At 33.8% G+C, this 14,390-nt stretch overlaps 1 protein-coding gene across 2 annotated transcripts; it reads right to left on the bottom strand.

Moving 5' to 3' along the window:
• Nucleotides 1-9,285: 9,285 nt before the first annotated feature.
• On the bottom strand, nucleotides 9,286-13,999 carry ABP1 (endoplasmic reticulum auxin binding protein 1). Of its 2 annotated transcripts, XM_047324027.2 has the most exons (6): nucleotides 13,792-13,999; nucleotides 12,523-12,629; nucleotides 11,653-11,856; nucleotides 10,901-10,968; nucleotides 9,498-9,615; nucleotides 9,286-9,330 (listed from the first exon to the last, which is right to left on the bottom strand). In XM_047324027.2, the coding sequence occupies exons 1-5, from the start codon at nucleotides 13,880-13,882 to the stop codon at nucleotides 9,510-9,512; spliced, it is 576 nt and encodes a 191-aa protein (XP_047179983.1). In that variant the 5' UTR covers nucleotides 13,883-13,999; the 3' UTR covers nucleotides 9,286-9,330; nucleotides 9,498-9,509. The 2 variants fall into 2 exon arrangements, with proteins under 2 accessions (XP_047179983.1, XP_047179981.1); XM_047324025.2 differs by having other exon boundaries at nucleotides 9,286-9,615; nucleotides 13,792-13,997.
• Between the last annotated feature and the right edge of the window lie 391 nt (nucleotides 14,000-14,390).

Genomic DNA, 14,390 nt, shown 5'->3' with positions numbered 1-14,390 from the left:
AGTTCTCAATTTTTACCTATGTTACTTGTTTCTAATTCATCTGGTGGAATTAAATTTTGGTTAAATTTTTTAGGTTGTTTAATATAATGTGGGAGTTACTCAATGAAAATATATTTTTTTAATATCACAATAGGCTTTGGTTGTTTTTCAGAATTGAAGCTTATTCATTTACTTATTTATTTTTATAATTTTTTATTGTTTTGAGCTTCGATTTTAGAGACAACAAAAACCTAAAGTCGAAGTTTATGCATCGGTCTAGAACCGAAATCAAAACACTTTTTTTTAACCTTGTCTTGATATGTTTCGGTTCGGGAATTGAAGTACAATGTCAAAATAACAAGTGTCAAAACTTTTTGTTGCACTAGTGGGTTGTTCATTTAGCAACGTACGAATCTTGAGTTGGTGGTGAGTGAAACATATTTTGGACTCGGGTTTTCAATAAGAAATTATTAAAACATTATTTTTCGGAAAAGTGGTTCATGAATGTGTGCAAATTCATAATAATTGAGATAATTCTTTGGGTAACTTCGTACTTTGAATGACAAAAATATTCATGTATACAGGTATCTGTGGATAAAGTTTGCTACGGATAATAAATAGATACTTCAAAGGGGTATTCGCAGATAATGGGTAAGAGATAATTTAATCCTGACTTATAAAAGGGTTAGGTGCAAATATCATATTATCCGTACCCGCAAGTATCTATTACCCATAAAATATTTAAATTAAAATTTAATGCATATTTTATTAGGTTAAATTTAATTAAAATTTTATTTATATTTTATAAGATTATTTAATTAAAACTAAAATTTTAGTTATATTTAATTTAATTTGTATTATATATTTTATTTTATTTAGATTTCTTTTTAAAAAATTATAATTTTTTTAAGTATCCATGGATATTTGCATATTTTAAAAGATCTACGAATATTTTTTAAACGAATATCTGACTAATATTGAAACCAATAACGGATTTGATTTTTTTGTTACTAGTCGAGTAACAAGTAGGAACTATTTATGCCTCATCCTACCTGTTATCATCCTTACTCCATTTTTTATTCCTAAACATGAAAAGAATCCAAATTATTCTTGCCTGGAAAACATTTTTATCGTATAATTTGGAAATTAAAATTTTATAATTTAAATTAGAAAAAAATATAGTCTAAATTGTACAGTTTAAAATACATGTTTAAATTCAAAATATATGATTTAGATTCAAAAAACTATTTTAGATTACACAATTTAAAAAAAAAATTGAATTACCTAGTCTGAAATATATTCTCGGATTATAGAATCAAAAATAGATTATAAATTATATATTTCATAATATATTTCAAAATTATATAATTTAATCAAAATTATTGTTGTAAAACTCCATAAAATAGTATTGTAGAAGTGATGGTAGTCTAAAAGTAGTGAGACTCAGTTATTTTAATATTAAATGGTTTTATTACAAATAGTTTTGTTATAAAGGAGTTTCATTATTTTAAAACGTATCATTTCTCTAGAAACCACTTTTCTAGAGTTCTATGCCTTCTCTCTAAAGATTCTAGCTCATCGATCATTTGTTTGATGATTAGAAATCTCCTAGAAGATCACGGTGCAGTAATCTCCACATCTATCCAATCAATTTTTAGAATAGAGCAAGTAAGTTTTGACTTTTTTTTTCTTTTCGTTCCTAATTTGAAATCATGAGAAGGGATTCTTCATCGCATGCATTTTAGTGTTTCTCTTCCTAATTCTCTTGTAGTCCGAGGTCTTAAGGACTCATTCCGTTTTCAATTCGGCGTTTTGTAGGTGTTTCTATAGTTCTTTGAACTCTAAGCAAGGGGTCGGCGTTTTAGAGTTTTGTTGATTGGTATAAGGTAAGGGAAGTATTTGAAAGTTCTTAGGAGTATGTTTTGGGTGGAAACTGGTTTAGAACTAAAGAGGGTGGTCAATGGTCAGTGTTTGAGAGGTTTTTAGTGCAAATTGGAGGTTTGGTTAGTGAAATTTTTATGAAAGGGGTTGGGATTGAATTCGAGAGTTTAAGGTTTGTGTTTGAGTCATTTAGCACTTGTCTAGACCTTTAGTTTGCTGAAATTGGTGTAGGAAGTGATAGAAGTGAGTTTAAGTAGTCTAGAATGGTCAATTTGGGTTTGGAGTAGTGAATTCAAGTTAGAGGTATGTTTTTATATGTTTCTTAGCACCTAAGAGTATTTAGGAATCATTTAAACTTGTGTACGGGGTCACCAAATTAAAAATAGAAGAGTTTTAGAACCTGGTGCAGTGTTGGGTGCCCTTCCAACGCCCTATAGGCACCTTTTTGCGAGAAGAACTCGCTCGAGCGCCCCTAAGCACCCCCTGAGCGCCCCTATTCCAAGGGTTTGGTACCCGAGCGCCCTTTTTTGGGGGCTAAGCACCCCTCGGCCAACTTTTTGGATTGTTAGTTTTGGAAATTGTATGTATCAAGCTTGGAGCATACAAATAACCTAACACTCCCCCTAAAGCTGGAGCATACAAATTGTATGTATCAAGCTTGGAACAAATAAACTCAATCCGAGAAGTGCTTAATGACTTGGTCAATACATCTGCGAGTTGATCATTTGACCCAATAAACTCAATACATATTTCTTTAGTCAACAACTTCTCACGAATAAAATGACAATCAATTTCTATATGTTTAGTTCTCTCGTGAAACACTGGATTTGATGCAATGTGGAGAGCAACTTGATTGTCGCAATACATCTTCATAGTATGGATGTCACAGAATTTAAGCTCTTGAAGGAATTGTTTCACCCATATAAGTTCACATGTTAGTGACATCATTGTCTTATACTCGGCTTCAGCGGTTGATCAAGTTAATACATTTTGTTTCTTAATTTTCCATGAAATAATGTTTTCTCTCAGAAAAACACAATATCCTTAGTAGATCATCTATCAATAGGCGAACCTGCTCAATTTAACCCACAATACCCAAAGACCTAAATGTTTCCTTTATCTTCATATAACAATCTTTGCCCGAGAGCCTTTTTGACATACCTTAGAATGCGAATGAGAGCATTCCAATGGTCAACACATGAAGCCTGCATGAACTGACTAACCACTCCAACTGCAAAGGATAGATATGGCCTTGTAATAGTGAGAAAAATCAGTTTTCCAACCAACCTCCTATACCTCTCTGGATCGGAGAATAATTCACCTTCTTCTTTCCTTAATTTCTAGTTTGAGTCTGTAGAACTATCTACTGGTCTGCAATCAATCATATTTGTTTCTTGTAATATATCAAGAGCATACTTCCTTTAGGAGATTACAACTCCATATTTTGATTGCGTTACTTCAATGCCTAAGAAGTATTTGAGACTGCCAAGATCCTTGGTTTGAAAATGTCTACACAAGTACTCTTTCAGTTAAGATATTCCAACAACATCATTTCCTGTAATGACAATATCATCAACATATACTATTAAATAAATACATTTCCAAAGAGAAGAATGACAGTAAAAAATCGAATGGTCTGCTTCACTACGTTTTAGTCCAAATTTTTTAACAATGGAGCTAAACTTTCCAAACCAAGCACGTGGTAATTGCTTGAGGCCATATAAAGATCAATGTAGTTTGCGTACCATACTAGACTCCCCTGAGCAACAAACCCAGGAGGTTGCTCCATATAAACTTCTTCTTCAAGATCATCATATAGTAAGACATTCGATATCTGATTGATGAAATGGCCAGTGACGAATGACTACCATGGCAAAGAAGAGGCGAATAGTAGTAATCTCGGCTACAGGAAAGAAAGTGTCACAATAATCATCATAAACCTGAGTGTAACCTTTTGCAACAAGTCGAGCTTTAAGCCGATCAATTTCACCATCAAGGCCGACTTTTACTACATACACCCATCGGCAACCAACCGCCTTTTTGCCTGGGGGAAGAGGCACCGGCTCGCAAGTATTATTGTGGTCAAGAGCCTGCATTTCTGCTATCATAGCTAAGAAAATTATAAAAGTGATGAGTGTTTCGAGTGGAACGAGTACCTTTCTTATGGACAATAGGTCATCCTGAATCATTTTCACCAGGAGGCATAGGAGGTGACGAGGGAGAAGAATCTGAAGTAGGAGATTTACTATTGTCTTGGGGAGGCAGACTGTCCATTGGGGCCCTCTGTAGGATGATCTCAGTAAGTGAAGAAACGAGTGCAGGATGATTGTGATCAAGACTTGGAATGACAAAGATAGTGAAGTTATTTGACTCAGCAACTAGAATAGGAAGGACCTGTTGGAGGATAGAAACATCCTGAATATATGGAGAGAAGTAAGGAGTATGTTCAAAGAATGTGACATTGATAGATATGTAATACTTCTTAGTTTCAGGAGAGTAACACCGATATCTTTTTGAAGTCGAGAATAGCCTAAGAAGACACATTTAAAAGCGGAAGCGGAGAGTTTGTCTAGACCTGGAGACACGTCATAAACAAAACATACACAGCCAAACACTCGGGGAGATGTATGAAAGAGAGGATCATTAGGAAACCAAATGGAGAAAGGGACTTTATTATCAAGATAGGAGGAGGGCATCTTATTAATAAGATAACATGCAGTTATGATGGCATCCCCCAGTGATGGACAGGAATACAGGCACTAAGCAAAAGGGTACGAGCAGTTTCAACCAAGTGTCTATTTCTTCGTTCTACTATACCATTTTGATGTGGTGTATGAGGACAAGTAGACTAATGTAAGATAAAATGGAAACTCAAGATAGTAGAAAAGGAGGATGAGGAATACTCTTTTGCATTATCACTTCTTAGTATTTTGATTACTTGACCAAATTGATTATTGATTTCATTCAAAAAGGATGTAAAGATAGTTAATAATTCAGAACGATTTTTCATAAGATAAACCCAAGTACATCTTGAATACTCATCAATGAAGGTAAGAAAATATCTAAAACCAAAAAAAGGAGATACGACTAGGTCCCCATATATCAGAATGGATGATGGAGAAACTAGAATTACATATTGATTGAAACATTTTAGGAAAGGAAGATCTAACATGTTTTCCTATTTGACATGACTCACATTCTAAGGTCTAGAGACCACTAAGTTCAAGACACATCTTTTTCAATTTGGACAAATGAGGATGACCAAGTCGATCATGCAACACTTTAGGATTAGGAGCAGCAACATAGGACACCCTTGGACGAGATCCAAAATGGTATAATCTGTCAACTTCATATCCTTCTCCAATCTATCTCTCTGAACCACGCTCCTGTATAACAAAAGATTTGTTAAATATTTTTGAACAATTTAACATTTTGGTCAACTGACTCAAGAAATTAAATTAAAAGGACAATTAGGGACACAAAAGAAAGAGTTGAGATTGAGGGAGGGAGACAAGGAAACATGACCGACTTCTTTGGAGAAAGATTTAGATCTATTTGCAAGGGTTATGAAATAAGGATTTCTCAAAAAGAAATATATGGGAACAAAGTGGTATTACCATAAATGTGATCAGAAGCACCTGAATCAACTACCCATGAATTTTGACCTTCCATGGATTGAGAAATGTAGGTTGTTGATGTACTGGGAGATTTATTTGGTTGTGCCAAGTTGTTAGACTTTAACCTTAGATACTCTTAGTATTCATCCTCAGTAAACTTAGAAGTGGAAGTTTCAGTTTTGGAAGTGAAAGTTTCAGTCTTTGAAATATTGACGGTTTTGAAAGGGAAACCATGTAAGTAGTATCAATTCTTTTGAGTGTGACCCATCCTTTTACAATATGTGCATTGAGGACGTCCCCGACCTCCTCGTCCTCCTCCTCTAGTGTTATGTCTTCCCCTTCCTTGTGTGGCAACCATAACAAATGGTTCCACTAGGTCATGTGCTTCCTGAGTTTGAGATATCGAGGACACGCAAAAGGTGAGTGGTCAATGTTTTCGAGGAGGAGACCTCATGACTGGTCAAAAGTTGATCTCTGAGATGATCAAAATCGGGATGTGGAGCACGAAGGATCAACACCATGTAAAATTTGTCTAGTTTATTTTTTATATCCTCTAATGGGTCTGCTTCCAAAAACATCCTGAGTTCTTCAACAGCAGATTGGGCTTCAACCATGAAGGACACCATATCATGTTCTGCCATTTTAAGAGATGCAAACTTGTTCGTAGTGTCATAGAGACGTTGAATATCATTAGCATAGATGCTTTGAGTTTTCTTCCAAAAGGAGTGACAAGTTTTGAAAGCCCTTAGAGATAAAGTTTAGGTTTCACTGATTGCCACAACAAGGCACATAACTAGAAATTTGCTTGTTTCTATTGATCAGCTTTTTCATCAAGCACATGGCTTCGCTCAAGGTGTTCATAATGCCCTTGGCCAAGGAACCACATTTCAACGGTAGCAGATGATAGATAATTGTTTCCATTTAGCTTCTCGGAGGTAATTGATGGACTTCCGAAGAAGGAAAGAATATTGTCAGACGCCATCTCTATAGAAGACGAATCGCACCAGCGAGGAACAAGAAAACCCTAAGGGTTTAGTCGAACAAAACTGTGACGGCGGCCGACGACTGACGACGGTGGACGACGGCCAATGGCGTACAGCAGCTAGCAACGGTGGACAGCGACAGAGGGTAGCGGATGGCACCGAATGGTGACGCCGGACATATGCTACGAGATAGAAACCAAAGCGGGATCGAGCTGCTATAATAACAACTTGAAAATTAAACTCTAAAATAATTCTAGAGGGCTTGATTGATCCTCTCATAATCTTTTATTTATAGGAATAAATTGATACAAGAGTACATGATAAATAGGGTAACCCTTGATACAATATATAATGATGATAAATAAGGTAAATATCCTAACAAGGAGATAGACTTTTTAGTCGTTACAGCGAAAGATGAGGGTAAAACATATGGAAAGTCAGATAATTCTACAAGTGTAGATCTTATCTTTTTTGTAGGTTTATTTTCATTCTATCATTATATATGTAATATTTTATTTTATTAGTTTTATACTATTAAAATGGAATGTTACAACCTTTAAAACTAAATATATTATATATTATACAATTCAAAAAGTGAATTCTAAATTATATAATCTAAAAAAATTAAAATATATTATAAATTACCTAATTAAAAAATCTAAAATTAGGTAGCCTTGACCATAAACCCTGCTACTACTGACTAATTCCAAATTTGATCCAAACTGATTCATCTCAACCTTTAGTTTTGTCTTACTATTCTTAACTTTTAGTCACGAGTCAAATGAGCTTAACATTCTGCTCAGAATAACTCGACTCGACCTTTAATCTAGGTCTACTCGACTCGACCTTCGATCTAAATTAACTCGACTCAATTTTTAAGTGTAAACTAACTTGATTCGATCTTCAATCCAAAATAAGTTATCCCAACCTTATGCTCGGCTCATCCCGTCTGATTTTTTATTGGAACCAACTTATCTCAAGATTAGGCACCCTTCAATTGGACCAACCAGTCTGAATCTATTACCCAAAACAACTCTAGACCTTTAGCAAGAGAACCAGCCTTGGCCTTTGACCTTTAGCAAAGGATACTCACACCATCATTTTAACTTACACCTAATAGACACTTGTTACTAGGCATTTTATATTTTTTTTATAACAATAGAAAAAAGAAAAAAACATATGGAGAGAAACTAAGAGAACCAGAATTGAAGGAAACTGTCTTTATGTGTGCTATAGAGAGATGTTCTGCATGTTGGAGTCGATCATTGTGTCCTCGTCACCGTTGGTGTGTTGTGGTGATTGTGCTCGTCACCCTTTCTCTACTATCATATAGGAGGCGGTGGTCTTTCTTTTTTTTGTCAGTGTGAAAAGATTGACGAACAACCGTTGTTTGACGTGGCACGAAACATATTTTCTGTACATTGTTCAATTAATGGTTTGAAAGTCGAACTGATTTTTGGACTGTTGTGGTGTAACTGGAGCTATGTCAGTTAACCGTGACATGTGGGGTGATTTTATGACGACTTCGGTCTCTTTTGCCCTCTCGTCTCTCTAATTTTCACATCTAATAATTTCGCATTTTCATTACGTTTGAATTAGTTCATACACAGTACAAATAGCTGAGATGCGGAGACAAAGACATTTATATTCTATCATGCGTTGATGAGGATATTTGTCTGAGAATGCTGCTACTTTTATTATGTATATTTTTGTTCTTAATTTGGTAAATTTAAACAGTATTAAATTGTCAAGGTCCAATTGGTTATATTAAGATCATTTTTTTTCTAGATGTTTGGGCTCTTTTAATATTTGTATTGATGCTCGCCAGTGTTCAGGAAGAAACAAGTGTTCCAGGAAAAAACCCAAGCGAATTTTGTGTTCTAAAGTTGTTCAATCAATGAAGTGTTATGATTTTTCTTGTTCTAAATTTGTTCAATTATTGAGGTTATCATCTTGCGGTACCTTCGTACGTAGGTCACACTTTTTCCTCATTTTTTTCTCTTATATTTTATATCCACTTTCCTAATGTTCCTCAAACAACACAATCAGTTAGGTTAGGGTGTTTGAGAGGATTTGCCACCTAAACTAGAAGAAAAGGTCATACAAAAGCAATCATCTTTATCAGCATCTAGTATTTGAAATAATAATTTATTCTTTGAAAATTGATGTGTTTGACACAGCTATTGCTATTTGACCACAATTGCAACCTAGGTGACAAATCTGTCAAACACCACAACGACCTTCAAGTTGTTTAGGAAACATCAGTAGTAGTAAAGTGAATTTAAAATGAAAGAAATGCACTTACGAAACTGTGACCTATAGAGCACAACAATAACATCCCAATACTTACTTGACCAACTTAAGAACTATTGTTTTTTTCTTTAAACACTAGCGAGCATCAAACCAAAACTAAAAACAATAAGCATTAACCCAAACATTTAGAAAAGAAAAAAGGAAAAAAAAAAGCCTCTTCCAAACAACAATAGGACCTTAACAACTCAATAACTGCTTGAATTTAACAAAATAAGAACAAGATCAGAAATAAACTAGCAACATCTGAACATACTTTCTCAAACAAACATCATCATCAGCATTGTATAGTGCATACTGTTCGATTATAATGACTATTCAGTATTTAAGGGGGAGGTCGATGAAAACTTTCTTTTTATAACTTAGCAAGTTTTCCTTCATCTCTGTTAACGTTCATGATTTTAAAGCGGAGATTGGATGCAGCTTAAAAGTTTGACATTGTTAATAGCACTCTAGAACGATTGTTGGATCCACACTTAGATTCTGTATCCAACATTATGCATAAGAGCTGTATGAGTACCAAAAATTGCTATCGCAGCCATCCATACTCGCATAATCATCTGGACCAAATTGTGGCAATCTTTCAGAAAAGGCTTACATGATCCGGTCTTTGTGAATGAAATGGTAATACAAGACTAAACAAAATAAAATTTTCTTCAAATAACTTTGAATTTCTTGCTAAGAAACACTCAGTGATAGAAAATCTCCAGTAATAAAATGTGCAAACCTTGGCTACCAATCATAGTTCGTCTTTTGGGGATTCCTTATAACATTGCTCATCCCAGTAATAGGGGAATTTCATTTGCGCTGCAGTGTGAGGCATGGACCAGTCCTCGTATGCAAATCTAGTCATAATAACCAAAACATTCATAATGAGTAATAAGAAGACAAATGATGGAAAGATATAAAGTTGTCTGCGTAACTGTCTCAGTATTTAAAAATATGGCTTAATTACCTACTTAGTCCCCATGTTAGGAGGTAATTTTCTGTTTAGTACCCAGTTTTAAAAATGTAGGCATTTGGTACCTATGTTTTGAAATTTGTATCAATTCAATCCTATCCAGTTAACGGCGTTATAATTGATGCGAGAAATTAAGGACGTTAATGATAGCCTGGGTGGAATAGCTATCAAATGTTTGAATGCATCTTCATTAACGTCCTTAATTTCTCGCATCAATTATAACGTCGTTAACTGGATAGGATTGAATTGATACAAATTTCAAAACATAGGTACCAAATACCTACATTTTTAAAACCGGGTACTAAACAGAAAATTACCTCCTAACATAGGGACTAAGTAGGTAATTAAACCTAAAAATATCTAAAGGAAAGCTATCCAGACTAAAAATAAAATAAAAATAACACATATAATTGAATTACTAAATCATAAGTCTGCATTATGAAAAATATAAAAACATATGGGCCCCGTGTTTAATTTTGAGGGAGTGGCCAGCCCTACCCTTCCATAATAGGAAAAAACACATAATGCCACCTACGTAGAAAGAAGAGACGCACTTCAGTGGGAAAATATTTAAAAACTATATTAATTTCTATTGAATCAGTGACGAAGAACCGTCTCTCACCAGACTGATGATATGGTCCGGGTATAAACTCAATCGTTAGGTATAAAATGGTTTGCACGCAGTATCGATTTATATGAAATGAAGTCAAAGTCATTCTTAAAACAAACTACTCGTAGAGAACAACGAAATTCAATCTTTATCCGCACAAGAACCAAATCAAATAGAATTCTTAAACAAACTTCACACTAATAATCTTCTTTTGGTCGACTAAAGAACACATTGTGTGGAGTCACTGCAATACAAGCATAAAATTGCAATTCAGATTTTGGTTTATCCATTTAGTATGATTTCTTAATTTTGTTTTAAATAAAATCAATCAACATATATAAGAAGCTAGAGAAGAAAACAACATAACGAGCAGAGAATGAAAAACCAAGTAGAATACGCCTTTTTTGGTATCCCATCTACTGAGTTACTAGGAAATAAGAATGCGTTTACTAATCACAGTAAATAAAGAGCTTCAGCAGTTTGCCATGTTTGGAAGAGCCAGGATAGGAGTTAGTAAAGTATGAATCATGGAGTAACTGGTACGAGAAGAAATACATACAATTTAACAGGTGGACGAGATATTATAACAAGCACTTGTAAATCCTCGTGTTCGTTGGTGTTCCAAAGCTGTAACACAGATTCTTTTAGTAATTTAAAAATCAACAGGGCACAAGAAGACCTTGACTAAACAATAAATATCACCACCAAAGCGACACGTATTAGAGTAGAATATAAACAATGGAGATAGAACAAAGAAATTATAACAAACTCCCAATAGTTACTTCATTCGCCCAACTTGCATTTCATTTGAACATCATTTGACATGGTACACAGGCCCAACCAAAGCTAGTACTCTTTCAATAAGCTCACGCATTCTAGTTTACAACACGGACAAGGAAAGGTTAGCCCTACATGCCAGCCTGCTATATTTTCTCAGGTAAAAGAAAAGTTTAAACTTCTTACAATATGATGCTCCCTAACAAGAAAAATTGTCAATAACATTACTAATAGCCATACATGCCAAGTTATCATTATCCAAAATACAAAAGGAAGTATCCATGACGTCTTATCTTTCCCTTTATCAACATTTTGATCTGTTAAAAACATATAGCACCTTACTTAATGCAAATGTACCAATTCTTTAGATTAAGTGATCAACAACCCATAACATTTAGAAAACTTGGCACTTAACATTCTAATGTTTATGACTTGTCCCGAAGATATTATTCTCAAGAATGTTTACAATCCTAAACTTTTTTACCAAAATCAAATTAAATTGGAGACGTCTCATTGTTGCTTAAAATGGTTTACCTGATGAACATCATTAACAGGAATATGAAATGTGCTATTTGTAAAGATAAAGTGCTCCTGCGGCTTTCCAGGGTATTTTCCATGCGAATCTGATGCAAGATAAAGAGTGCCACTCCCTTTGAGAACAACAAAAACCTCTTCACAGGAATGCCTATGAATTGGGGTGTATGTTCCAGGTGAAAATGTTTGAAGCCATACTTCAACCTGTTCCAGGAAAGTTTGGACATCATAGACCACACAGATAGCTGCAAAAAGGATTTAATACCTAAAGCGAGAGTAGTTTAGGACTATGAATTCTCCTAGTAAAAACTAAGTTTTTCTTTGACTTCTAAAAAATAATATAATAAAACTGAGTCTGCTTAGAAAAGTTTCTTCAGATGGATTTTCATGAGAGAAATAAGAAAAAAAACAAAATAAATTTTTCCATTAGCTAAAATTAACTAATGTATAAATCAAAAATAAGAATTTAAAGAAGTTATGTAAAAGAGCTTCAACAAAATAGCTTATGAATAAGTTAATTTTAACTTTAAAAATAACTCATTTCATTTGTTTCTTAGTATTTTTATCTCTTACCAGTCCTTCTGTAAAAGTTTATACCAAGAACTTGTTTATCAATAACAAATCTATTGTTTCAATAAACAAACGGCACAACACAACAATGAAGTATTATAAACAATCAGCTGCTCCTTCAGTTAACTCCCTTTTTCACATTTACTACTTGATACCTATCATTCAATACAATTTCATTTACTACTTGATACCTATCATTCAATACAATTTGGATTCATTTTTCTTAATATAATGTTAGTAATAACAGCATTTCACGATTGTCATATGACTTCTCATATAAAAAAAAATTAAGTTGGATACCTCCTTCAATCCATGTAATAATGAACCTGCAACAGTCATGTGAGAGAGTCCCGCCCTACCATAGTTATCCTGAGGAATCTCGCTGATATTTCTCACTAGTGATAACCCTGTATATTTGTTGATTTAAAAAATGAACCCAGAAATTTTAATTGAGTAAAAAATAACACTGGTAGGTTGAACACTTTATTTTATCTAACAAAGAATTGCTAGATAGTAATCATCATTTGATAGCCAGACCAAACATCTCGGTAAATAAATAAAAATAAAGTCATGTACATGTCATGTTATGATATTAGCTTCGACCACCATATGTACTACTTACAGGAAAACATTAAGAATGCAAAATGAATAGAACTTTACTATACGTCAATTTTAGTTTATGCACCTCAACTTTTGGAGAAATTTCAAATTACGTAGGATAGTTTCTATAAAAATTAACTTTAGCTTACTGGAAATGTTCATTTTACTTATTTTTTTTCTTTCTTCTGACTTTTTGTTTTCTTTATATGTGTATAGAGAGAAGTTTATTAATAAATTTATCCAAATAAAACATTAAACTCACTCAGAATTATCAACAAGAAGCTGGTTCGAGTACCACTAGACTATGCCCTCTTAAACAAGATTTTGAGTTCGCGCTTTATAGATATGGTAAGCAAGTTCTGAATTTGAGCATTGTGGACAGAAAAATGTAATTGAGAAAGGAAACCCTCAAAAGGTGGTTAGATTCTCTTACGGAAATTAGTTATTGGGAAAATCATGGATAAACAACCAAAAAATCTCTCACTCACGACGTTATTCGGCGTCCATTTCACATCCAAAAAGACTTATTAGCATGGAGTTGTATAATAACAATGATTGTACTGAAAAATGAAGAGCCAGGTAACCATTTGCAACAATACAACTTAGAAATGCATGCTTATATAATAACAAAGCTAAGAAGAAATGAATTAGGTTGAAATAGAATGCCTATAATTTATATATATAGCAGGCACGAGTTAGTCGCAATGCCAAGACAAATCGTCAAACACGCACTGTGCAAAGCATAGTCAGCAACCTAATATCGTCGAAAGCATCACATTTTTATGCCGGATGAAGTGTTTGGTGAGAAGGAGCACAAATCAGAATCCAAAAAATAACAATTACAAAGCTAAAAGACCGTTAAAAAGAAGAAATATCTATATAAGCACAAACGGAGAAAAGGGATGCAGAAAGAAAGTCACGAGTAACATGAAAAAGAGGATGGAAAGAATAATAAGCATAAGAACTAACCAGTAAGGGGGCATGGCGAAGAAGCTAGAACGAGTACAGAAAATGAGAAGAGACAGAGCAAAAGCAGCGAAGTCTCATAACGTTCTACCATCTTCTAACAAATCCTGGTGATGACGACGTGCACACACCACAAATTGCAGAGAAACACACTGTCTTACAACCATTTAATCACCTGATGTTTTGTTGTCGAGGCTCCACCGCCAAATATTGCTTTGTTTGGATGTGAAATATAAAACAGGAAAAGTAAACATAAAAAAATATTATTTTAATATGATTTAAGATAGGTTTAAATATATATTTTTTTTAGTTTTTTTTTTTACTTTGTTCTGTTTTAGTGTTTACTATGTTTAATTTTTATAATTTGTTTAATTTAGTATTTTTTTATGACCTCGTCTAAATGATTAATTATGTAGATTATATATTAACACTGTTTAAATAAATTGTATGATTTTTACACACATGATTGGTCTAACACAATGTGAATTGGATTTAATTTAATTAATCAATTTTATTAGAAAGTCGTGAAAATCGCGTGGAGGTCATCGTCTTTTTTATTTTTTTGGTAATGGTTCACTGAAATTCGAAGAGATTCATCATCA

This window comes from Vigna umbellata, chromosome 8, assembly GCF_029865625.1.
Source record: "Vigna umbellata cultivar VRB3 chromosome 8, Vumbellata_1.0, whole genome shotgun sequence".
NCBI lineage: Eukaryota > Viridiplantae > Streptophyta > Magnoliopsida > Fabales > Fabaceae > Vigna > Vigna umbellata.
Note: the sequence above shows the minus strand (reverse complement) of the source record. Positions and strands in the feature narration are given on the sequence as shown.

What these genes read in the sequence shown, in the direction of transcription:
- ABP1 (XM_047324027.2), bottom strand. Translation starts at nt 13,882, where the DNA reads ATGGTAGAACGTTATGAGACTTCGCTGCTTTTGCTCTGTCTCTTCTCA. An exon ending in TTCGCCATGCCCCCTTACTG is followed by an intron (nt 12,630 to 13,791) that starts GTTAGTTCTTAT and finishes ACAAATATACAG; the next exon opens with GGTTATCACTAGTGAGAAAT. An exon ending in TATTACATGGATTGAAGGAG is followed by an intron (nt 11,857 to 12,522) that starts GTATCCAACTTA and finishes TTCCTGGAACAG; the next exon opens with GTTGAAGTATGGCTTCAAAC.